This window comes from Herpailurus yagouaroundi, unplaced genomic scaffold (genome assembly GCF_014898765.1).
Source record: "Herpailurus yagouaroundi ecotype Mexico unplaced genomic scaffold, PumYag 203, whole genome shotgun sequence".
NCBI classification, from domain to species: Eukaryota; Metazoa; Chordata; class Mammalia; order Carnivora; family Felidae; genus Herpailurus; species Herpailurus yagouaroundi.
Genome location: NW_024412434.1, coordinates 17,401,151 through 17,426,427, shown reverse-complemented (window position 1 = coordinate 17,426,427; position 25,277 = coordinate 17,401,151). Strand labels below are relative to the sequence as shown.

At 43.2% G+C, this 25,277-nt stretch overlaps 1 protein-coding gene across 4 annotated transcripts in view; it reads left to right on the top strand.

Moving 5' to 3' along the window:
- Window positions 1–5,497: 5,497 nt before the first annotated feature.
- CACNB2 (calcium voltage-gated channel auxiliary subunit beta 2) overlaps window positions 5,498–25,277 on the top strand; it is a 381,041-nt gene continuing 361,261 nt past the window's right edge. The window contains exons 1-2 of one of the 4 annotated variants that reach the window (XM_040451274.1): window positions 5,498–5,654; window positions 14,863–14,955. In XM_040451274.1, coding sequence (XP_040307208.1) covers window positions 5,532–5,654; window positions 14,863–14,955 — 216 coding nt within the window. In that variant the 5' untranslated portion in view covers window positions 5,498–5,531. Of the gene's footprint in view, window positions 5,655–5,914; window positions 6,045–14,862; window positions 14,956–25,277 lie in introns of those variants that run through there. The other 3 variants (XM_040451276.1, XM_040451273.1, XM_040451275.1) reach the window with 3 other exon arrangements.

The following is a 25,277-nucleotide window of genomic DNA, read 5'->3' as shown; positions in this document are numbered from 1 at the left end:
TTTTTTTTTCTTTTTAATTGTTTTAATGTTTTTATTTATTTTTGAGACAGAGCATGAGCAGGGGAGGGCCAGACAGAGAGGGAGACACAGAATCCGAAGTGGGCTCTGGGTTCCGAGCTGTCAGAACAGAGCCCGACGTAGGGCTTGAACCCAGGAGCTGTGAGATCATGACCTGAGCCGAAGTCAGACACCCAACCGACTGAGCCACCCAGGCGCCCCCAGATGCGTTTCTTGATAATGCAGATCTCATTAGTCTATAGTCCTTTGATGCATGAGTGTATGTGTATATCTCCCATAAAAGAGTGACAAGGATTTGGAAAGTAAAAGCATGGAGGACCAAAGCCTTTGCTTGTAAATGGGACGTTCCTATCAAAAGAATGAGGTCGTAGGAGAGCAAATAATATGGGAAGTTGCATATTTTTCATTATCTGCCCACCCCCTTAGCTTCCAACTCGACCTTCTAGCTGTACTGAATTTCTTCACCTTCCATTTTTGTATTTTCTGTTTGGTTTACCGGGAACATTTTTTTCCTGATTTTTTACATTCCCTCCCATAGGATTTTGCACTCATACTTATCCTGTTTTAACTGGGTCTTCCTGACCTCCCCAAGTACAGCATTGTTCAATGCTATTATTACCTTTATTGCCCTGGATTATGGTGGGCACTCACGTGCGCGCGCGCGCGCACACACACACACACACACAGACCCTGGATTAATAGCTCTTCTGCTATTCATAGCTTTTGTGAGAGCAAGTTTACTTCTAGTAAGTACAATATTGTAGTTATAACGTGCAAGTGAAAGAAATGCATAAATCTGTTTCTCTAAACAAAAATCCAGTCTTGACCTGTGTGGCAGACCAGACAGGCAGCTGGGTCGAACCAAAGCCAAGTCTCAGAGTTGACGTTTCAGAGACCTGTGGTGAAGTCTTGCCACTCATGAGCTGCTTGGGCTCGGTGAAGTCAGTCTCTGCTAGCTGTGGATCAAAATCCACTCTCCTTTTCTCCCAAAGGCACTCTACTGGCCTGTTATCTCTCAACTTGCCTTCTGTGTTTTTCATATGACAGAGTTCCAGCCAATAAAATAGAAGTGAAAGAGATGCCAGTACAAACTTGTAAGCCCCAGGACACGTCATCCAACTCAGATGGCAACAACTGGGTGACAACTAGGTGACCTTAGAAACCACAATTTGAATATGGTAGTCACTCAAGACTTGGTTCATAAATGTCAGCACGAAGCAGAGTTACTTCTGATGGAGAACAACCACCCCGGCATCAAAGGAATACATTTCTCATTCTCTGATCCACTAAATATTTAAGACGTACTTGGTATAGTAATTGGACTCATCCGAACGAACATAATAGTGATAGCTAATTCATAGATGAGATGACGTATATAAATCCTTAGCACAAAGCCTGGCACCTTGTATGTAAACAAAAGTACCAGTTGTTGTAACAGGGTTTGGATGAGAAATAAATAACAAATGAATATGTTTTATAAACTAAAGTGCTATAGATTATTAGATATTCCAGAGTTCTGTCTCTCCTAGGTAGTTCCAAGAACTCATGAAATCTTATTACTTCTATGAAGTCTTTTCTTTGGAAGTGAAATTAAGCTTTCCCTGACCACTTGCATTTCTGCTGTAACTGTTCACTACATGCACACGCACACACACACACGCACGCGCGCACACACATACACACACACACCCCTCTTATACTGGATTTGCTTGCATCTTTATATGCTTTTAAATAACAGTCTGTAATCCAGAACATTCATTTTATAGTGTAAGTTTACACAAAGCAAGTGTTAACTTAGCGAATGCATCATACCAAGTGAGGTCAGTGGCCGATACAGGTATATCCTTATGAAAATGCTATTAATAATGACAGAGATCCAGAAGTGTAAATGAGGTGAAAAATGATTTACCAAGCAACGTGAAAAATCACACATGGTGCGTATCTGTCCTAAAGAGCTCTTACCCCAAGGTCTTAAACATAGTCATAAATCTGCAAGCAAGAGAGGGGTAAAGTCATTGTAATCACTGTTTCTCCTAGTTAGCGGGAAAAACCCAACTCTTAAATTTCTGGCTTCCTTGGCCAATGTTTCTTACTGGCCCCTGTTCTCATTTCAGAGCATTAGTAATGCCCATAATATGCTGCCCATTACAACAACTAATGAGCACGCTGACGTTTACATACAGCTTGAACAAATTAGTCATCTGCATTTGAAAGCCTCCGCTGCCGATTGTACATCCATTATTGCTGGAGGCATCTGCATAACTTTTAACATTGAAAAGAATTGGGCTTCACTTATCAAATTTTAGCATTCGTCTGTGGTTTTTAAAAATTGCACAAGTCAAGGTATGTTAGAAACATAACTGACCACGATGGCATCCGTAATAAGCTTCTCAAGCCTTTTTCTATGTATATTTATTCTGACATTGTTTCCTTTTTGGGGTAGGGACAACATTGTCTTATATTTTATTTGAAATCTTTTACAAGGCAGACTAGAGTCTGAATGGGTACTGTTCAATACACTAATTGAATGGCCATAGGTTATAAAGAATTAATATAATGCTTTCATGGGATTCATGATCAGGTGAATGTCTTCCTATGTTAGAACTTGCAAAGTTGTATGCTACGTTTTAAGACACACGGAGAGTTGGGGTGCCTGGGTGGCTCGGTCGTTAAGTGTCCTACTTCGGCTCAAGTCATGATCTCACGGTTCATGGGTTTGAGCCCCGCATCGGGCTCTGTGCTGACAGCTCAGAGCCTCGCCTGCTTCCGATTCTGTGTCTCCCTCTCTGTCTGCCCCTCCCTTGCTTGCTGTCTCTCTCTTAAAAATAATAAACATTAAAAAAAAATTAAGACACATGGAGACAGAGCATTCATTCATTCATTTCTGCAACTATTGTTTCCAGGCTCTAAGGGCCAGATATCATGCTTAATCTGGGGATACTAAAATGAATTAAGACACAATTGATTGTTCTCAAGAAACTATGTACTGGAGGAGAGACACATAAAAACAGACTTTGATATCATAAATTATATATTGGATCGCACATGAAACGTTTACTTGCCCTTTGGCTCTAAGTTTTATTAGAAATGATTGGCTATTTTGTGATCCCTTTTAAAATGTAATAAAAGATAAAGTTCGATTTCCCAAATGGTCATAACTGAAAGTGAACATACAGATAATTCTACTATAAGAAGTCACACAAATGTCTTGGGAAAACACTAAGTTTCATCAGAGTGGTGGTTTTTTAAAACCATGTTAGAATTCATCCTTCTTGCTTCATTCAACAAGTGTGTATTGATAGGTTTCTCAGTGCTTACTAACTACACTGTAAGCCCCAAGAGACCTGGATTTTTGTTGTCTGTGTTCTCCCAGTAGCACAGAATAGAAGCTTGATTCAACTTTATTGACTGAATATTCAAAGAACTCAGGGTAGCCTGCCAGATTCTGAGTGTGCCTTAATGAATAAGGGTGGCTCCTACCTCCCCACATAGAGCTTACAGTCTAATGAAAAACTGGACTTGATGTTCTCCCTGAAATTTTAACACTCTCTCACGAAAACTGAACACTTGTTAAGTGAAAGACCCAGGAAGGTGATACCATCAGATCATGAAACTAAAACACACTTTAAATACAGTATCCGGGGCGCCTGGGTGGCGCAGTCGGTTAAGCGTCCGACTTCAGCCAGGTCACGATCTCGTGGTCCGTGAGTTCGAGCCCCGCGTCGGGCTCTGGGCTGATGGCTCGGAGCCTGGAGCCTGTTTCCGATTCTGTGTCTCCCTCTCTCTCGGCCCCTCCCCCGTTCATGCTCTGTCTCTCTCTGTCCCAAAAAAATAAACGTTAAAAAAAAAAAATAAAAATAAATACAGTATCCAACACTTTAAATACAGTATCTTTTGTATTTACTTTCATATATACATGCATGCATATGCACGTGCACATGTATAAAACTTCTGTTTTTCCCCCCACGGATCTTATCTGGTGGGGTTTTGGGGAGACTCCCAGCCATGGCTACAGAGGGGTATCTGGCCCACCCACACATATCCTAACCAACAGCCTCCCAGTCTGTTGTTTTTCAAAATATCACATTATTATTATTGTTAGTAGTGGTAAGTAGTGACCAATATTTCGGTGCTTCTGTTTGACATTCGGTAAAATTCAGATAAAAATGACCACTTTAACATCAAAGATGAGGAAAATCAGTGACACTATGGAGACGCCTCCATTTTTAACCACACCAAAACCTGTTCTTTAAGCCTGACTAAAATTAGTGTATAATGGAGACAGGTTTAAGCTGTGTTTGAGAGGAACAAGTACTGTATCCCTACTGCAGTATATTTCTGTAAATATATATTTCAGTACACTAAACTTTATACCTTGTATTTTTACAAAACAATACCGATGCCTGGAAACCTTGTTCTATTGAATTTCGCTGTAATAACAGTTGTCGAAATGCGAGGCACCCTCGGATGGAAAAATGAATCCTATCAGGAGGATCTAAGTGGGGTGCTGCGGGTGAAACGTTCTTGCTGGGTCCACTAACCCTCTTTATCCAGAATTCAGAGCAGTAAAGAAGTGCCCCTGTTGCCCAACACGTGATACGAAGACTTCTCAACTTGGAAGCACAAGCCCAATCTGGGAGGAAAGCAGTGCTATTTGGCAAAGATGAAAACCAACAGAGGTCAGGAAGGAGAACCTCGGGACTGGGGTTTGGACCTGGCGGACGAGGCCAGCTGCAGATCCCGGCGACACCGCGCCGCCCAGGTCATCGGCCCCCGCGTCTCTTCTGCCACCGCGTTACTGCCACCATCGAGTGCCTTCCACTGCCGACGGGACGTCCTCCGCAGACGCTCGCACCCGGGGGGGGGAGGGGGGGGCGCCGGAGGCCTCCCCAGATCGCAGACGTGCAGCTTCGGACCGGAGCCCGGGCGACCTCTGCCGCCAGCGACCTCGCTCCGGCCCGCGGGCTGCCCGGCTTCCCGCGAGGTGGTCGCGGAGCAGGAGGGGCGGAGAGCCGGGCGCGGCGGCCCGAGCGACCAGGCTCCCGGGCGCAAGGCCTCGCTTTCGTGGCTTTGAAAACTTTCCAGCGCGCGTGCCACGGCGACGCGCAGCGGCCGGGCCGGAGCCCACGCGGCCCGCGCCTCCCGCGGGGAACTTTTCGGCGCCCGGCTGCCTTGTCACTCTCGCTTTCCGACGCGCCTCCCCCTGGGCTCGCGCTCCCCGCGCTGCCTCCCTCCCTCCCTCCCTCCCTCCCGCCGAGGAGCTCCCCCGGGCGCCCGCGGCTCGCGTCCCCGTCCCCGCCGCCCCGCGTCTCGCTTTTCAAAATGGCCCAGCCCCGTCCCGCGCCCTGAGAGCGCGGCGAGCGCGGCGCCGAGCCCCGGGCGGCCCCCCGGAGCGGGGAGCGCGGGGAGCGCGCGGAGCGGACGGCAGGGGAGGGGGGGGGCGGAACGGGGGGAGCGGAGGAGGGGACCCGCCGCCAGGGGCCGGCTGCTAGCTCCGCGCCGACTTTTCGCCAATGGTCCAAAGCGACATGTCCAAGTCGCCTCCCACAGCGGCGGCGGCGGCGGTGGCGCAGGAGATCCAGATGGACCTGCTGGAGAACGCGGCTCCCGCGGGGGCGCTCGGAGCGGCCGCACAGGTAGCGACGGCGCCGCGCCTTCTCCTTTCTTTGTGAGCATTCCGGGCGCCGACCCCCCGGCTCTCCCGGCGCCTCCTCCGCCGGGATCCCTCGCCTCGCCGCTCCCCTCCCGCTCGGGCTCCTCCGCCGCCTCCTCTCCCCTCGCCCTTTGCCACCCACTTCTCCCTTCCCGGCGCCGGGGGACCCTGCCCCTTCCCGCCGGTCCCCGGCTCCGGTGCGGCTTCCATTTTTCTCTGCTTCCGAAAAGCGAGTGCGAACGGGCGGGGGGAGAGACCTCCGGGTCTTCAGAGGCTGCCCCCGGGGCTGCTGGGTCAGCCCTCCTCGCCCCTTCCCGGGAGAGGCACATGGATAGACATGAACCAGGCGAGCGGACTGGACCTGCTCAAGATCGTGAGTCCGGGTGGGCGGGAGGGGCTCGGCTTCCCCCGACCCTTCCGGGCGAGCTCGGAGCTGGGGTGGGGAGGCAGCGTGGGAGGAGGTTGGGGTGCGCAGGGGCGGGGGGCGCTCGGCCCCGGGCCCCGGCCCCGGGCGCAGCCCGGACCCCTCCCCCCCGCCCCCGCACCTGGGGCGTTCTGCCGCCTTGACGGCTCAGCTCCCCTCGCGCCGCTTGCCGCCGTCTGCCTGCACCCCTCTTTCTTTCTCTTGAGAGAGTTGGGGACGCGAAAGTTTTTATTTTTCCTCCCCCCCCCCCCGAAATGTTAGCCGTTCCAGGGAGCCCCGGGACCCCCTTCCTCTCCGATGAGTATTAGCGGTTTCTGGAAAAATTCCGGTTTGCTGCTCGTTGTGAAATAGGAGATGTCAGTTGTGGGCGTTGGGCAATGATAAGGTGGTGGCTTTTACGTAAGGCTTTGGCAGGTACAGTTTGGATTACAGACACCTCCAGGTCTCAGCGGTAAGGAGTCTCTCAACTTTTATCCTGCCAGGGAGATGACTTCAGACTCCGAGCTGTGGGGCTGCTGGGCGAGCGATGTGAAGAGGTTAGGATTACATTTCAAGCATCGTTTTGGAGAAATGTCTCTTTGCCTAGCGATACGGGCTTGTTGATTTCAAGCCTGCATTTGCTAGATTGTAATTTGTGGTGGTTACATATTTCTGTACTTAAAAAAAAAACTTATAAATATGTCGTTTCTATTTTTTATATTTATATATGCTCAAGAGAGAGCGTGTTCTTAGAGTGTTGTTTCCTGTAGCAGTGGGAGGGAGTAGGACACGGTAATAAAGGTTACAAATGTTTTGTTGCCATTGTTGTTTTGATAGGGGATAGAAATAGACGGCTCTGAGATTCTGTTGATACCGTTAATAATGGCGGTGTCAGTGGCTTAATCATGGAGCTTTAGTAAACTTTCTTTTGCCACTGGGAAATAACCTTGCTAACTTAAAACACATAATTCATTTTGATTTGAGATGGAAGAAAAATGTGGAAACCAAATTGTGTAATCAGAAATCCATTTCTTTCATAGGGGTAGCACAGCTAGCTTTTCGTCGGCCTTGGGCTGTTTGGCTGCTGAACCAGAGAGGGGACCTATAGCTAACCACCTACATTCCCATCTAGCTTCTGCCGGGGGACCTGAATTCTTACCAACACATGTCACATTTGTTCTAAACTCCTGATTTGATCTAGACTCTTAACCACGTTAGATGATAGTGAGAAATGTACTCCGAGAACTCATTTATTTCTGGATGAAGGTCTTGAATTTTGATAGAAGAAAGGACTTTTAGGCCATTTTTTTTCTTTGATCTTCGTTTAGGGATTTTTTTTTTTTAAGTTTCATTCTTATGATAAAAATAGAGTTCCTGAATTCCTGGAGATCAAAGTTACTGCTGACAGAAAACATGACTGCATTTAGATAAGAAATACTAAATTCACTTAGTGATTTATGTCGTTAAATGTAAGTCAACAAATTGTTGTTAGTTGCAGTTATGAAATGATTCATATGTGAGGAGACACCGTTTCTGCCTTCAAGGGTGACAAATGTGTGGCAATTGTATGGTACAGGACTCTAAGTGAGGTACTGAATCTTCTATGGTTTCCGAGGAGTAAAGATCACAAACGTTCTATATGGAGTAATCTGCAAGGACTTCATAGAAGAGGTGGCTTTTGAGAAGAGCTTCGAAGGGTGGGTGAGGTTTGACCCGAGATTGTTTGTCAGAGAGGTGATGGGAGCCATATAGGAGGTAAAGTCTCAAAAATTGTAAGTCTTGTAACATATTGATCATGTGTAGCTTGAAGAGAGTATGGAAAGGTACAGATTGGGCAGAGTTCGGCAGCAGATTGACAAGGCAATTTGAGGCCACATCTTGGAGGCATCGGAACCTGCCGTGTGATGAATGATAGAACCATGGAAGGGATTCAACCAAGGAGTCGCATTCAGAAGATACACCTGGGAATGTTCTGGAAGGTATTTTAGAGTTTCAGGAGTCCAGAGGTGGAGCTGCCAGACAGGAGATTGGTATAACAGTTTGGACAAGAGGTATTAAGGCCTAAACTAAAGAGAAAGAGAGAGAGAGACGATAATGGATACGACAGGCCCGTGCGTGAGACACTTCAAAGACTCAATGCACAGGAATTGGCTAGTGAGTGGATAAATGTATGAGAGGGAGGAAGAAGGGAGGAAAGGATGTTACAAGCAGGTTGGAGGTATAAATATTCAGCTGTGTCCACATCCGTCTCGTTGCTGTCTCTACCTTCCAAAAATGAAAGCAGTTTTCCTTAAATTGTGTGTCTATCACCTCGGGTATTTGAGGGAAACTTTGCCATGCATATTTGATTTCCAATAAATCATGGCATCGGAGGATCAGAGGGCTGTGAAAACTTGACATCTATTCCCTGGGCAGGACAGGACAGCAGTAAAACCGCCTAAAGGGGGGGGGGGCGGGGGGTGTCAGGAGCGTCCCCCCTTTTTTTTTATAATATTTAATAATAAAAACCCTTATAATAGGGGTTTTCACTTGAAAATGTGTTTTTTGGCAAAAACGGGGTTTAAAAAACCTTTTTTTTTTTTTTTTTTTTTTTTTACCTCTGGATTTTATTACAAGTTCTGTATGAACAGAAGATTTAGATTCACAGGCTTCCCATTCTCCTTTTTTATGCTAATAATCCCGTCGAGGGAGGGATGGGGATGGGGCACCCCTCCTACACCCCAACCCTTTCGGTCCAGCACATAAACAACACGAATAAGTTTCTTACATGAGAAGAGGGTTGGCAGTCTAACTGCGGGTTGTAAGTTCTGATGGAAGCGAACGGCATCGCTTTTTGGGTAACCTGCCGAACAGCGTCACTGCAAACTTGGACCACCTCCAAAGTCGGGCGCCGGTCTAGTATTCTGCCTCCAAAGCTTCAAATCTGCACTGTCTGCGACTATAGCCCCCAGCCACGCGTAGCCTGAACCGAGATGTGCTCTACATGTCAAGTGCACACCAGATTCCAGAGACTTGATACCAAATAAAGAATATGCGTCTCATTAATCATTTTTATATTGATAACATGTTGCAGTGGTAACCGTTTGGATATATTGCTGTAAATGAGATACAGCATTGCCATTGATTTCCCTTGTTGTTTGCCTTTCTCGTGTGGCTACTAGAACGTTCCAACGACACGGGCTTGCATTATATTTCTGTCGGGCAGCATTAGTCTAAAATGTGGCACTGGTAAATCTCAGGGGAGTGGACTCGATGGTGTGTGATGGCCGGGTGGATGGGAAGCAGGTGAAAGGGACTGAGAATAGGATAGAGACGGAGGAGACGGGCAGGAAACAAGACGGGTATATCAGCGCTTTCTGCCCGAAAGAGATTGTAACCGGCACCTCCAGCCACACCTGAAAACGAACAGACAGTAACCAGAGGTCCTGTTTGTTTTGCTCCTAGCAACAAGACCCAGCTGGTTCCACCCCAGCGGAGTTTGCCAGATGCTTTTCAAGCATGTTGTAGTAATACCAGCTGATAGTGGCAACATCCTGAATCACCGTAGCAAGGAGCTTTATCTGAAAAGGGCAGCGGCCTTTCTCCTGGGGCTCTCGAACCACGTCCGTGTGGTTTTCCAGAAACACTTCTAGGTCCGAGGTAGAGCTTAGTCTTTTCACAGTCTCCAGAAAGAATGACCGCGGGTCTCGTGCGTCACGTTTTGCTAAAACCTTCCCTCCGGGCCCTCCCACCCCTTTCCTCCTGATTGGTATTTTCGTTCTGGTACCTGTTGCTGGATTTGATTCCGTTGAATTGCAGTGACGTAGCTTTAGTCCTTTCAGGAAGAGCTGAGCAAAATGTGTTAACCCCGTAACGGGTGGTGGCACCCTTCCCTGTGTGGCCGCAGAAGTTGTCGCTGTCCTACAAATGACACACTCAGCATACGCTTACTGTCACAGCTACGCGGAGTTAGAATGGATTATGACACCACCACCAGTAGCCGAGGCTGCCTTAGAGTTCTTTCCAGGCCTGGCTGGAGGCTGCTTATGAAGAGGGCAAGGTTGATCTTCTCCTGCCCTCCCTGCCCCTGAACTTCCCCACTAGACATTTCTCTGCCGTCTGGCCTTGTCCCTCCTTCCTTGTCTACCTCCCGATCCCCGACGCAGTTCTCTTTAGGCTGCCTCTGGAGTCCTTTGTGTAAACTGATCCATACAGAAAAGAACTTACAGTCTCCTTCCCTTTTCCTAGGGAGGTAATCTCCATTACTTTACTCCTCGTAAAGGATCTGACAGTCTTGTTCGTACTAAGCTATCAGTAAATGAGGAGATTTAATGTCTGATTTCTGTCTGGATCATTTTCGCTTAGTTTGTCTGCGGTTCAGAGGGATAAATCTCAATGAATGCTAATCGAGAGAGATGGAAACTAATTTCAGGTATCAGCATTATGCTCACGAGGAGCAGTCTGTAGGGAGGAGCACGGTCACCCTATCTATCAACCACAGAAGCAGCATCATTCTTGAAGCTGTCCCCAGGGCCTGCCAAGCCAACTGTGTGTGCACGGGTGGGCTCAAATCTCCAGTTAACTGGCAACTTCTAAAATTAACTACTATTGTCTATTTCAACCATACAGAAATTAGGTTTCAGTGATCTGTGAAATATGAACATTGAAAACTCCAGTCCAATTTTCAAAGTCATTTAGTATCAGAGAAGACATTCATTTACACAGAGCTGATATTTGACATCATCGTGACTGTTGGACATCATTTTAATAAGTCGTTTATATACTTGTGGAAATTTCTAGAATTTTTTTCTAATTTCTGAAATCTGACTTAGCTTGGTTGATGTTTTAGGAGAAGTAAAGGAGTTTAAGTTTTCAGTTTTCTTTTTCTCCTTTTTGCTGTGGTGACAACAATTTGTTTTTAGTAAGCTTCACATAACTAACAGGCAGTGAGTGGAAATGAGTGACTTTTTCAGGCTGTGTTCCCAGAAGGATTTAGGGGTCTGCACGTGTCAGGGAGAGTATTATGGGTTACACTTTGTACTCTGGCCAAACACAGACTCCCTTTGTCCTCTCCCTTTGGTGTCCTGACACTTGGGTGACTCTGATTATGAATCGTTTTATATATTGGGTGTTATATATTTAGTGTTGCTAAAAAAAAAATTTAGAAAAGCCATTTGTCCTAAAGAAGCTACATTTGCAGTAGCCCCTGAACTAAGAAAACTATATACTTCTTTACCAGGTGGAGGCAAGTAAATATTTGATTAATCTTTCTTGCCTTCCTCTGTTTTGGGAAGATTTGGCCTTTACTTTCTCCTCCTCCTCCTCCTCCTCCTCCTCCTCCTCCTCCTCCTCCTCCTTCTTCTTCTTCCTCCTCCTCCTCCTCCTCCTCCTCTTCTTCTTCTTCTTCTTCTTAATAATTCCTGCAGATGAAATGCTCTAGTCTCCATTTTCAAGGATTTAGAGTAACTAAAGAGCAAGTAATTTCAGCAAGATGGACTTAATTTTAAATATTCATTGGATCAAAGGAAACTTTGCTTTGTAATGGTAGTATAAATTTTCACTAACATTTTTTAAAGTACATCGAAATGGACTATATTAGCTTTCCAAAAGATGCTTTAATTTGTTTTCCTCTTGATCTTGGGTATTGTTACAAGAAACGTTAAAAATTAAAAAGGAGACTATAGGAGAGAAATGATTGCTATAATTAGTAAAAGGACAGAATAGAGGTGTAATTACGCATATCTGCTTATTTTAGCTTTTAATAAATTTGATACATAATGAATAAGGATTTGCTATAACACTATTAAGAAATGAACAAGTTAATACTTTGAATAAAGCATTCCCCTTAAATTTAAGTGAAGAGGAAAGTATATATATTTTAAAACTTTATCACCAGTTTGCATGGACTTCGATGGGCCACAGTTTTTTGTTGTTGTTGTTTAGTTGGTTTTGTTTTTGTGTTTGTTTTAGTGTGCAAACTGTGCCTTAGTACAGTTGAAAACTGATAATCTAACATATATGCTTAAATATATATAGCATAGGTAGCCAAGTGCACCTGAAGTTATGTTTATGAACAGTGTTCGTAGGGGCCCAGAAAAATTAACATGCAGATACAATTAAACACTTTTTTTCAACGTTTTTATTTATTTATGGGACAGACAGAGACAGAGCATGAACGGGGGAGGGGCAGAGAGAGAGGGAGACACAGAATCGGAAACAGGCTCCAGGCTCTGAGCCATCAGCCCAGAGCCCGACTCGGGGCTCGAACTCACGGACCGTGAGATCGTGACCTGGCTGAAGTCGGACGCTTAACCGACTGCGCCACCCAGGCGCCCCTAAACACTTTTTAAAGGTATCTGATTTCTTGCAGAGAACGGTCTCCTCCTCTGGGACAGAATGTCTGAAATATTGTGTGGTTTTCACAGTGCCTGTTGTGCATTTATGAGCAACCACGAGAAAGCTTACACACCAAAGCAGCTGAATAGTAAAACATATTTATCCTGAAAAAAATCTGAAGCAAATGACCATGATAGAATTTCAGACTCACTTTCCACCCATTTCAAAATGGTACTGGAAGGACACATCGTGATGGAGTAAGGTTATATTTTGACTTTGTTCTCAAAGATGATTGTATGCGCCTCATGAAGATAAATAGTGTGTTTAAAAAAAAAAAAGAAACTTTAACATAGATTTGCTCCCCAACCCCCAAAGAAGCATGTTAGGCCTTTAATAAAAATCTTTCAAAGGTAATAAGTCTTCTTCTGTATGGAAATATATATATTTTTCTGTATGGAAATATACACACACACACACACACACACACACACACACATATACATACATACACATTATTTAAAGAACTTCTCATGCTTTATTTTAGTGTTCTTAGGCTTTGGAAGAAAGACACTTCTGTCCAAACCTTTGTATAATAATTGGAAAAGGAAGAACGCTCTTGAAAGAATGTTATTTTTCAACAGTTTACTGAATAATGTTTACATAAGTAAGAAGAATAAGCTGCTGAGTGAGGAGAACGTTGTATAATACATTGTGAAAGCCCAGCCTAGGTTGTCTTTCCTTTTATGAAGCTGAGAGTTAATTAAATGCCATGGAAACACATTTGTATTATACAAATCCCGTAGATGCTTGAAAGAGAACAAACATCTTTAAGAAAAATTCTTGCTTTAAGATTATACCACCGTCTCACTGATTGCAAAGTCCTGTAACTTACTCATAACACAAATGTTTGTAGTAGATTTCAGTTCGCCTAAGTGCTACATATACCATGGTTTATGGGATATTTCTCTTTTTAATTAAAAACATATGTGTGTGTCCAATATCACAAAGTAGTATTTTCAAGACCTGAACACACTGATTTTTTTTAAAAGTAACTTTTGTAAAATCTGATGAACTAATGAAGCCTCTTTGAGTCTCATCATTCTAAATGTTATATACCTTACCCCACCTTTTCCCCACTCTTCCAGTCTGTGTGTGATATTACTTTTTACACTATGTATATTACTTCTTAAAATAAGTGTGTCAGTTTTAAACTATTATTCTGACCCCGTGCCATATGCTAGGTCTCATACTAAATGCTCTAAACCTGTTATTTCATTTAATACTTAACCCGGTGAGGTGAGTGTTAATATCCCCTTTTAAAGGAAGAGAAGCCTGTTGTTTGGAGAAGTTAAGACATTGGCTCACTTTCTGCTCTAGCAGGGTTCCAACCTGTGTGCATTGAACTGTAAAGCTCAGCCTTGAGCTACTTTTCAATTGTATGTTAATGTTCAATATTTGCAACGACGTTATCTTTGCCTGGAATTAAACAGAGATTGATGCATAGTTTATTCTCCGTGCTCCGAATGCAAACGGTAGACATAATAGGAAAAGCAAGTTCATTTGCATACGTTCAGGCTTGGCTCCATCCTGTCAATTGAAGCAAATTGTCTCACTTTTTAACGTCCTGTTCTGAAATGCTTGTTTTATTATCGTTAGGATTCTATAAAACTTATTTTTCCTGCGTGCTCAGCAAAATCGCTAAGTGGATAAAAAGCCAGATTTTCATATCCCATTCAAACATGACAATAACGGGCCAGGCATTTTTATGAACTGCTTTTAATTTCATCGAATCCACCACCGCGTCTGTAGCCGTTTCACCACTTCCAAAAGCAGTCTCTACATCCCTTGATCCCAGGAGGAGTTGGCACCGTGTTTCCTCCGTGTTCCCTCTGGACCTGTATAGAAACTTCTATATATACGTATATATGTATATAAATAAGTTTCAGGGGCAGCAGAATTCATACTGCACGGTGTTCTTCAGCCACCGTATGCAGTTCTTACAAGTACCTACGGAGTTACAGATTAAAACACGGAAAACAGCCAAAATGGAAACCCGCACCACTGGGCTGCTGGAAACAGCATTTCATTGTGCACAATCTGTCGACGCATCACCTTTTCTCTCACCTTGCTGTTGTAGCTTCTTCGGTCTCTCCTGCACCGAAATCCTTGCTTTTAAACGTTTTTATCTTCAATGGCTTTGCCTCCAGATGACAGATATGCTAACAGATCACATAAGTTGTTTTAATTCGCACATTATTGAACCCTTTGTCTGGAAACCTCTTTTCCCTATAAACTCACCGTTTTGAAATCGATACTTGTGATTCCAGTGTCATTTTCTAATGACGCCCACATGATGGCAATTTATATTTTGTTTTGGTTTTTGACCCCTTTCTAGAAGTAGGCCTAGATTTTGGTGAAGAAGGTCTAACAATATTCTCATTTATCTTTTTTTTTTTTTCCCTTTCTCTTGTAGTCATATGGAAGAGGAGCTAGAAGGAAAAACAGATTTAAAGGATCCGATGGGAGCACTTCCTCGGACACTACCTCAAATAGTTTTGTTCGTCAGGTAAGAGAGCTCTTAAATTTCTGGTTCACAGAGGTAGATTCAAATGAATTTAATTTTTTGAAGGTGATTTTTATACCATTACCCTTAAGATGTATGTGGTATGATGGTACTTACTTTCAGTTAAAGTGAAAAGCGTGCAGTTTCATGTGATACTTAAAATGTTTAAATTTTAAGTGAGATCACGTAGTAATTCCACCCTTTCCTGGCAAGTTGGGGGAAAGACAAGTGTAAAATTCACTATGAAGGGTTTCTTCGTAACAGAATGAGTGAACTCCAGCAGAAATGATTATGGCTTTGGGTGTTTTTTTTCGGCCGGGGGAGGGAATCTCATGTTGTGGGCATCCGTGTTACCAACTATGAACTTGAAATACCGGTGTTCCCCTAGCTTGAGTTTTCCTCTTCCCTGTTGGGAATTGGATTGTTAAAGAGGAAACTGTTCTTGGTCTTGGAACGACCGAGGCTACTAAGGTTAAATAAAGCATATGATATCTTTGCGGCATAACTTGAACTGCCTTTGGAGACGTAGCTTTTATTTCAGGCGCTATGTGGGGTATTCCTGTCCAGCTGTTTGCAACTGTCCCCTAGACAGTGGGTGTCCACATCTTTAACATAGAAAACATTCACACGTGCTAACAGAAAGCATTTTAACTGCCAGAGCAAGAGCACAGGCAGCCCTGTCTCCGAGGACAGTAGGTTGTGTGTCTAGACTCAAGTCTTGCCAGGTGTAGATGAGTGTGTATCTTCATGCGACTAACGCTTCTCGGTGGAAGAGAAATTGGGAAGGACAGTGCTAGACAGAACCTGATTCCGTGGCTGAAGGACTCCCAGTATCTGGCCCTTGTGCTCCGAGGAATATGTCGGCCACAGGTCTTTCCCCCCAGATAATGGCGGTCAACCGGAACACCTCCATTTCTCTTGCTGGCCACTTTTCCTGTTGCTTCTTGCGCCCCTGCTCCGACACGTCCCCCCACGGTTAGTAGCACTTGGGCTTCCATTTGTTCACCTGCCGCACCACTGGGGATTCTGTTCTTGGCTGGTTGCTGCCTCCTTACACTTTCGCGACACAGACAAAGGATGATCCCTCTTTGGCCCCCGGTTCCCTCTCTGCAATGTCAGCTATGCCAAAGGTATGTCTGAGTAACTCGCATGCAACGGGAAAAATCTTGGTTCTGGTCTGTGCCAATTAAGAATTGTTTCAGTTGCAGGAAGTTAGAACAAGAGTTGGTTAGGAAAGAATGGGGCTATTTTGCTAAGAAACATTTAGAAAGAAAAACAGATAGAGCTGTGTTTTAATGGTGTCAGAAAGAAGGAGCCGGGAAGGGCCCAAGAGGAGCCAAAGGTGTGTGCGTTGGCAGAATCCAGGCGCCATGGTCCTAAGAATAAATGAAGGGCCTGAGAAATAGTTGCTTAGCTTAGGTGAGTCAGTGCACAGAAAGTCACCCAAGGCCTTTTCCATTTCAAGCATCCATCTCGATTCTGCCTCTGGGACAAGGAGACTGAACCAGAGGAGTGAGAAGCCACAACTGTGAGTCATTATCTCGGGGCCGGACGTCCAAAGCAGAAAAAAAATAAGCTTCTTAGAACACGTGGTAGTTGTGGCAAAGCCACAGAAAGCGACAGGCAGGTTGTTGAGATGGCATGGGAAGAGAAACTGATGTTTGAAGTGAATGCCGTGTTGTGGGCAGAAATGAAGAGTAAACCGAGTCCTCTGTTGCTCATCTTAGCCCTGTTGAAAATGTCATTGTGAGACAATGGTTGGATTTCACTTTCCAGTTGCCCCTGGCCGTGGATTTTTCTTTCATGGTGCTTTGAGAACTTCATTCGTTAACTTCATTCATTAAGGGGTGATTGCCACACTGCATATAAATTAACTGTGATTTGCTTTTCTTCATGATAACTTCCTTTCGCTTTTGCCTTCCTGGTGATGTGTGTGAGATTCTGTGCTTGAAACACAAAGATTATAAAGAGAGTTGTTAAACTACTTAATGTGAATTTAGATCTATATTGCCAAAACTTATGTGGGCATTTAAGAAGACAAGACAAAATAAAGCAAAACAAAACAACAACAACAACAACCCCCCCCCCAAAAAAAACCCCTGTATCCTAAAGGGGCATCTCTTTGAAATAAAATAAAACCTATCTTCCTGAGTCCTAGAATGCGGTGTGTGCCATGGCATGGGTTTGGGGTGATGATTACGCAGGTAATGATTTCAAGGACCCTGAAGTGCCGACTTCTTTCCATCACAGAAGGAAAACCAGTGTCTGTGGCCAGAATGCTGAGTTAAAACCTAGTTTTCCTTCGATAATTTAATCTCTATTCTGTTCAAAACAGCATTCATATTTTGCTGCCATTTGAAAATCAGCAAACGTTACCTTGATAGAACTAGATATTTAATAGAGATGATTTCATCAGAGTGTTTGGAGAAATGCATGGTAGATGTTAGATTATTAAATCACCTGAAAGAACATCTTTTAAATGTGTTCTTTTTATTATAAGTAGATGCTTTGTTACAACAAGTGACTTGTGTCCATGTATGTTACTTACCTGTCTGTGGCTGGGGCATATGTAAGATTGGTAAATCACAACAAGTGGGATCTATTTAAAAATATCTTACAGTTAGATCAGATTCCTGCCCTTGAATTAAAAATCATTTCCATATAACTTTGAAACCTTAGAATTATATTTTTAAAAATATTATATTATTTGTAAAGACTTTTTAACTATTTGGTAACCATTAGGTACTTCAGAAAGTTTCAGAGTTTGGAAATGAAAATTTTGTATAATAAATACATTAAAAATTTCAAAAATAAATAACTGACAGAATAGCATAGACTTGGCTCTGAACGGAGTTGTATCTCCCCCCAATTCCTATGTTAATTGTGTTTGGGGGGGGTCTATAAGGGGATAACAAGGTTAGACGAGGTCATATAAGAGCAGGTCCATAATCCTACAGCACCGGCAGCCTTATAAGAAAGAGATACCAAGAACGTGCACGCACGGTAAAGTAGCCATGTGAGGACATAGTGAGAAGATAGCCATCTGCAAGCCAAGGAGAGAAGCCCCACCAGAAACCCACCCTGCCAGCGTTATGATCATGAACTTCTAGCCTCCAGAACTGTGAGAAAATAGATTTCTGTTGTGTAAGCCTCTCCCCCTCTGGTGCTCTGTTACGGCAGCCATAACAGAGTAATACAGGTATGTATATAAGGGGGTTGGAAAACAGGCCTATTTTATGTATTTATTTATTTATTTACTCTTAAAGTAAACATTCTTACTGATCTGTAACAAAAATGCCCCCAAATGCACAAATCATAAGTGTTCAGTCTGATGAGATTTCACAGAGTAAGTCCCCATGTGACTATCACCCAGATCAAGAAATCAATATCACCAGCACCTGAATGCCCCCTTTTGACCCTTCTCAACCATTATTCCCTTCTTCCTTACTAAAGCTAGCCCATTACTTCTTCTTTTTATACCATAAATTCCTGTGGCCTGTTTTTGGAGTTTTATATAAATAGAATCATTTATATCTGAATCCTTTCACTCAGCCTTACGATGGTTATATTCGTCTGTGTTGTGTGTTGCAATAAACGGTGAATCTTCTTTGCCGTATAGCACTCCACTGTTTAAATATAGCACAATTGCTTCTCTACTTTACTATTGCTAGACATTGGGTTATTTCCGGTTGCGGTTATTGAGAGTAAGGCCGCGTACATGTTCTTGTGTCTACCTTTGGTATGTGCACGCGTGCATTTTTGTTTGATCAGTAGAGTGGGATGGCGGGCCATGTGAATGTATGTGTTTAATTTAGGTACACACTACAAGCCAGTTTTCCAGAGTGGTTGAGCCAGTCTGCACCCCCACAAGTAGTGGGGAACAGTGTCAACTGTTTCACGGCCTTGCCAACACTTCGTATCGTCATTGTTTTTCCTTTTAGTCTTTCTTGTGCCAGCGGTATGAATAGCCCTTTCCCTGATGACTAAGTCACAACTTACCCATGCTGGATTTTAGCCCTGTGGCTGTTTGATGAAAATTGTCTCCTAACCGTTTGTTGGAACATGTTGAAACATACTGGAATGCGGTAGAACGTGAACATGAAGATAAGTCTACAAATTAGAAGGCTGAGAGGCCTTCACCCATGGTTTTATTTTATTTTTCCAAACTTTTTGTGGTATGTTTTGTACCCATCATTTGTTTGTGGTGCTCTAACTAAAGTTATTTTGTAAGAAGGATCCTTAGTCTTAAGGAAAAGTTGCTTATAGATGGGTTTCTGCTTTAGGTCCTGAAGCAGGATAACAGGGACCACGAAAGAATTTCACAGTCATAGATAAAGATTCCCGGTTGTTAGTTCATCAGTTGACTCTAGGTTAACCAACTGAACAGTCTTCTGGTCCTTCACATCATCAGCCTGTTTGAGGTCAGTGATATTTCAGAGTCGGGATTGGAGGACGACTTCCTTCTTAAACTTAGTTAGTTTCCCCCCGGACATCAGTTTTATGCAGGGGCTCTGGGAGAGGGGCGGAGCCCTGATCAGCATTGCAGCATGGCCACTGCCCATGGGTTGTTGGCGACATGTTTCATATATTGGTAGGCTTTTCCAGGTGCTGTGGGAACCGAGGTTGCTATGATTTCTTCTCTATATAAGCTTGTTGTGAAGTGATGGCCGAGCTCACCTTATCTATCAAGCATTTCAAAGACAGAACTTGTTCTTCCTCATATTTCCTAAAACCATTAGTTGGAGGGAAAGTTAATTGTGGTGTTTTTTAACTGTGGTCTTACTCCTTTATGCTGCAGCGGAAATGTTATACATATATGCAATATATGTTCACAGTATACTGCACTTAAAATTTCCATAGTTCTCTTTGATGTATATTGTATTAGGAGACTTACTTAAAATGGTTTCTTTTCAAGAAGGAGGTGAGTGGTTAGGGGTCGCTGTGAAAGGACTAGAGTCTGAAGCCAGGCTGCTCATTCTGAATTCTGGCTCTGCCATTTACTAGTTGGCCTTTGGACAAGCAGCTTAATCTTTCTATTCCCCAGCATTTTTACCAGGGAAATAGTGCCGACTTCCAAAGTTAGTTGAAAGGATTGCATGAGTTCAAACTTGCTAATTGCTTAGAACTGTAGCTGGTATCTAGAAAGTACTATTGAAAAGCATATTATTATTATTATTTATAAATACTATAGGCCATTGAGAACATCAGTTAAAACCCGCATAAGAAGTAGAGCATGGCAGAGGAAATCATAATAGTTAACTGATATTAATAGTTAACTATTATTTCATTGTTTACTGCGTATTCTTTCTGCACCTCTATTTGAGGCACAGAGAGGTTAAGTAACTTGTCCACAGTCACATGACAGGTAGGGTTGGAGTCAGATTTTGAATCCAGGTAGCTGACCCCAGATTCTTGCTTTTATTGGATAGGCTACATCTCCTTGTAACAAAAGCCATGAGTGAATCAAATTGAATGACAAGTGCTTTATTCTTTCAGCTAAGGAAGACACGTGGAAAGATTTCTACCAGTGTCTTGACTGGAGAACACATACAAAGTTAGTCTGCTTTTAACTTCCTTCCCCACAGGAAGGTGAGGATGTCTTCAGCATTGTAAATATCCCCTGGACATCATGATACAACAAACCAGCTTGATTCCCTTATTTCTTGCATCAAAAATTGCTGCGTTCCAGTTTGTGCCACCATTCAGCACACTCTGCCTCCTGTATGAGTGATGCCAAGTGGAAAAGTAGTGCTGGGAATGTTTCCTTTCTCCCACACACACTTAGAACACACACTTAGAATCCTGAACGTCCTCTTTTTCTTCTCCTTGTTTTTAATACACTTGGACGTGAACTCAAGTCCGAAATCACCTGCAGCATCATGCTGGTCCACTTTGAGGTTTAGCTGAGGCTGATACAGGCCCATGAATCATTCTTATTGTGAATCTGGGTGATTCCAGGTGCATATACAACACCTGGCTTTACAGCAGGTCCGTTAGAAATGGTTTTTTAGTTCCTTAGGCTGTTGCTTCATAAACAGGCATTTTAGTTTTAATTTGTTAAGAGGTAGAAAGTGTTAAACATGCCTTCTAGGCACCCTAATTAGAATTAATGAAGATTATTGTTCAAATTATTTACGTACTAAATGGTATTTAATATATAAAACTGCAGTTATCTTGGATTTATTGAGATTATTAAGATTCCGAGGTTGTCTTCAACTCAGGGAAAAACTCTTTGTACTCTGGCTCTGTGTTGTGAACAGATATGTTGATAAAAGAATTTTATTTATCATCATAACAAGGCCAGCAAAGCTACCATTCTTAAAATTCTTGATGTGTAGGGCCTTGCTTAAAGTTATAGTCTATTAAGATAATTAAGTTGTCGTATAATGTAGCTCTTTCCTTCCAACTTCATCACAGAAAGAGAAAGGAAGAAAAGAAAGAAAGAGAAAGAAAGAATGAAAGAGAAAGAAAGAGAAAGAGAAAAGAAAGAAAGGAAAGAAGGTGTGAAAGAAAGAAAGCAAAGAAAGAAAGAAAGAAAAATAAAGAGAAAGAAAGAAAAGAAAGAAAGAAACAGAAAGAAAGCAAGAAAGAAAGAAAGAAAGAAAGAGAAGAAAAGAAAAGAAAAGAAAGATAGAAATCCCAGGGGTCTGTTGTCAAAGGAGGAGGAGAAAAGAAGAATGAGTAGTTTATTTTAGCACCAGAACCTAAGCGAGTAAATTAATTTACTGGAAGAAAAATAGGTGGAGAAGAGTAACAAGGCCTGCCTGGCATCGAAGGATAGAACGTTTGTGCTGTTCTTTTCAAGAGATTGTGCAAGAACCGCTAACTGTATAAATTCCTCGATACTGCCAAGGTCAGGGAAACTATGTACATCTGCAAATGAGCGCTGGTCATCAAAGTTAAAGCAGCTCACGGGGGGTGGAGAGGGCAGTGTTAGTCCTTCTCTCGAGCCCAGTCACTTCTCTTCTGTGTCCCTTCCTTCCTTCCTTCCTTCCTTCCTTCCTTTTTTAATTTCTTCATTTTCTTAAAGACATGTGTTCTCCCTGGCTACATTTATGTACCTGGCAGTATTCCTAAGATGAACACCAAATGCTCAGCGGATGCCTGCCAGTTTGCTTTATTTGGACGACTCCACAGCATGGCAACTTTCATTGAGAGTAACGCCGTCATCTGAGCTCTGCTATAGGCCCTGCCGTGTATGGCCAGGACCCACAAACTGTTTCCACTGCTAATTTTCACAGGTCACCGTGCTGTGCCAGCCGGGGTCTTTTGTGCGGAGACTTCAGCCTTAGGAATCAGCAAGTCTTTTTTGGAATTTTCAAGTGCCATTATTCTTTGGGGGCTCACGAGGGAGAACTCTGCAACCGATCTGGGATTGTGCTCTCGCCAACATATGTTGTGGTTGTAACAAAATAATCCTGTCGCTTCCAAGGGCTTCCAGAATACAAATCAGGATGACAAAATGGAATGAACCAAATATTTAACAGAAGGTTGCATGACACTTTCAGAACATGGTATTCTAAACAAATTCCATCTCTTCCAGTACCGTGTTCTGGGTGCCGCTTTTTTGGACCTTTTATTAGTTCAGATTGGCTTTAAATGCGAATGATTAATCACAGAGACACACAGCCTATTTTTTAGTTTTGTTTTGCAAAGGCAGATTAAATTGTGATAATGATTACAGACTCCAGGCCTGCGCAGACTGATATGTTTAAGGCTGGATAAATCTTTCAGCCCTTAAATACTGGCTTGTTGCCTTGTTATGCTGTATTCGTCACAAACACAACTATAAATAATAATGTGGGAGATTTATTGCCACTGTGATTTCCTGTAAAGGTCTTTCTATCTTATTAGGCATTCACCTAGGTTTTGTGAATGATAGGACCTGTTCTGAGACCTCTTAAGAACTCGTCTTAAATATATCAGTTGAAAAATACAGAGCTTTTTAGGAAAGAATTCCCTTGTTCTTTCTACAGTGTCAATCTATATACAGCCATGAGCGTTTCCCTTTTTTTTTTTAGGAGGCATTTTAGAAAGTATTAAAACAAAATTTAGATTTTCGCACTTTATATAATTAGTTTTAAGACGTCTTTCTTAATGTAGGTTTTGTGGGAGATCAAGGGCATGATTAGCTATGAGATCTGCCCCATTCTCAGACTGTTGTCATGTATTTGGAACACCTCCTGTGTGAACTAGGTTCAATTAAGATCTCTAATTATTAAAATGGTTTTGTGGATTGAGGCATTTTTATCTTTGGATATCTCTTTTTCCTATTGATACAAATAATGTAATTTTAAAACCGAGAATTATTTCTGCAGGTGTTTTTAGTTTCTTTGACCCTCAGATGTTTCAAATTATAATATACTTTCCACTTATGCCCCATTTTCTGCTGTTATTATCCATCCTCTTTTTGGCCAATGTCTGTAGTCTTGGAAGTCCTAGACTGAAGTAACCCCAGGAGATTAATCGAGAATTTACAAGTAATCTGATATGGAGTAACCAGTATGCCTAAGAAAATGGAATTTCATTAAATACTGAATTTGCAAAAACTGTGTCTTTCAGTTGAACCCTACACGTTTAGAAGTACCACTTAAGATCACTTACTTAGCTTAAGGTTAATTATTCATGTGTCTTAGGTCTTCATAGGCACCATACCTGAGATACTAGTCTGGTCCCACGAAGGGACAGCCTTTTTAGGGATGGAATTATTGTCAGCTTCTCTATTGATTTGTTTCTGGAAAGCTTCATGTCTGATGGTTATCAGGTGCTAGGGAAGTCCGTTTTGAGATTTGGGCTTATGGCTCAAAAATATTTGCTGTGGTTCAGTTCAACAAGTAATTATTCCAATTCTGTCGCATCATTATTCCACATTCGTGACCAGGCATGTGTGTTTATTACGAAGACCCCGAGATGGAGTAAAGTGACCCAGCCCCCACCTCTACCTCAGATCTTATCACGCTTCCTTTCTCCATGTGCTTATTTTAGAGTTTGACCAATAAGGGGGGGCGGGAGGGATAGGAAAATAGTCACAGGAGGAGGGGAGAACATTTTTATAGAGTCTTCCATGGCTACGTGATTGGGAAAATGAAGATCCTTGTCCCCTGCACCAGCTCACTGTCCATGTCAAGCCTCCCAGACTGCCTTCAAGTTTTAGAGAATTGTCTTGGCTCAGGGCCCTTCATGGTTCCCTTATGTCGTTGGTGTCTGTAAAACATTCCAGCGTCCACTCCTTCATTTACTTCATACCTGGTGTTGAGTCACCGGGGGACAGCTTGACTGTTTGGGCTTCTGACCAGGACACGTTGCCTTAACTCTGCTTTCCCTTCTCCATCCTGGCTGAGCGTCTGGGCACCGGGATCTCACCAGTTTTTCTTTCCTGGAAAGTAGTATTTTCTCGAAGCCAGGGTCTTCTTTCTCCTATAGGTGGAAGCTTGAGGGTTTACTCCCTTTAGAGGTCTCACTCCCATGGAAAGATTCATGATTTCTCTGTGGTCAGGGTGCTGTATTTGAAAATTGGTAAATGGGGGGCACCTGGGTGGCTCAGTCAGTTCAGTCTGACTTCGGCTCAGGTCATGATCTCCCCGTTCATGAGTTCGAGCCCCACGTCGGGCTCTGTGCTGCCGGCTCAGAGCCTGGAGCCTGCTTCGGATTCTGTGTCTCCCTCTCTCTCTGCCCCTCCCCCATTCATGCTCTGTCTCTGTCTCTCTCTCAAAAGTAAATATTAAAAAAATTTTAAATAAAAATTAAAAAAAAATTGCTAAGTGGCCAACCACCTTTAAAAAACAGAAACAACCCCCGCCCCCAACCAAACCAAACAAGCTAACTGTTCATTTGAAAGAAAAATACTGCAGGTGGTGTATTCCTTTGCTAGAGTTTTTGTAACTACGTACCACAAACTAGGCGGCTTCAACAACAGAAATCTATTGTCTCACAGTTCCGGAGGCCAAGACTATGAACTTGTCCTTCCTTCTGAGGCTGTGAAGGACCTGTTCCTGCCTCTCCCTGGCTTATAGGTGGCTGTCTTCGTGTTCATGCAATTTCTCCCTGTTGTGGGTCAGTCTCCGTATTTTCCCCGCCTCCCTTTTGTCCCTCCCCCTCCACACTTTTTTTTAAATTTAAATTTTAGTGAAGATAACAGTGCAGTATTGGTTTCAGGAGTAGCATTAAGTGATTCATCACTTACATCACCCAGCGTTCATCACACGTGCCTCCTTAGCACCCATCACCCATATAGCCCATCCCCTGACCCACTTCCCTCTGTCGACCCATAGTTTGTTTTTTGTCATTGTAAGCATATCAGACATGTTGGATTAGGGTTCATCTGG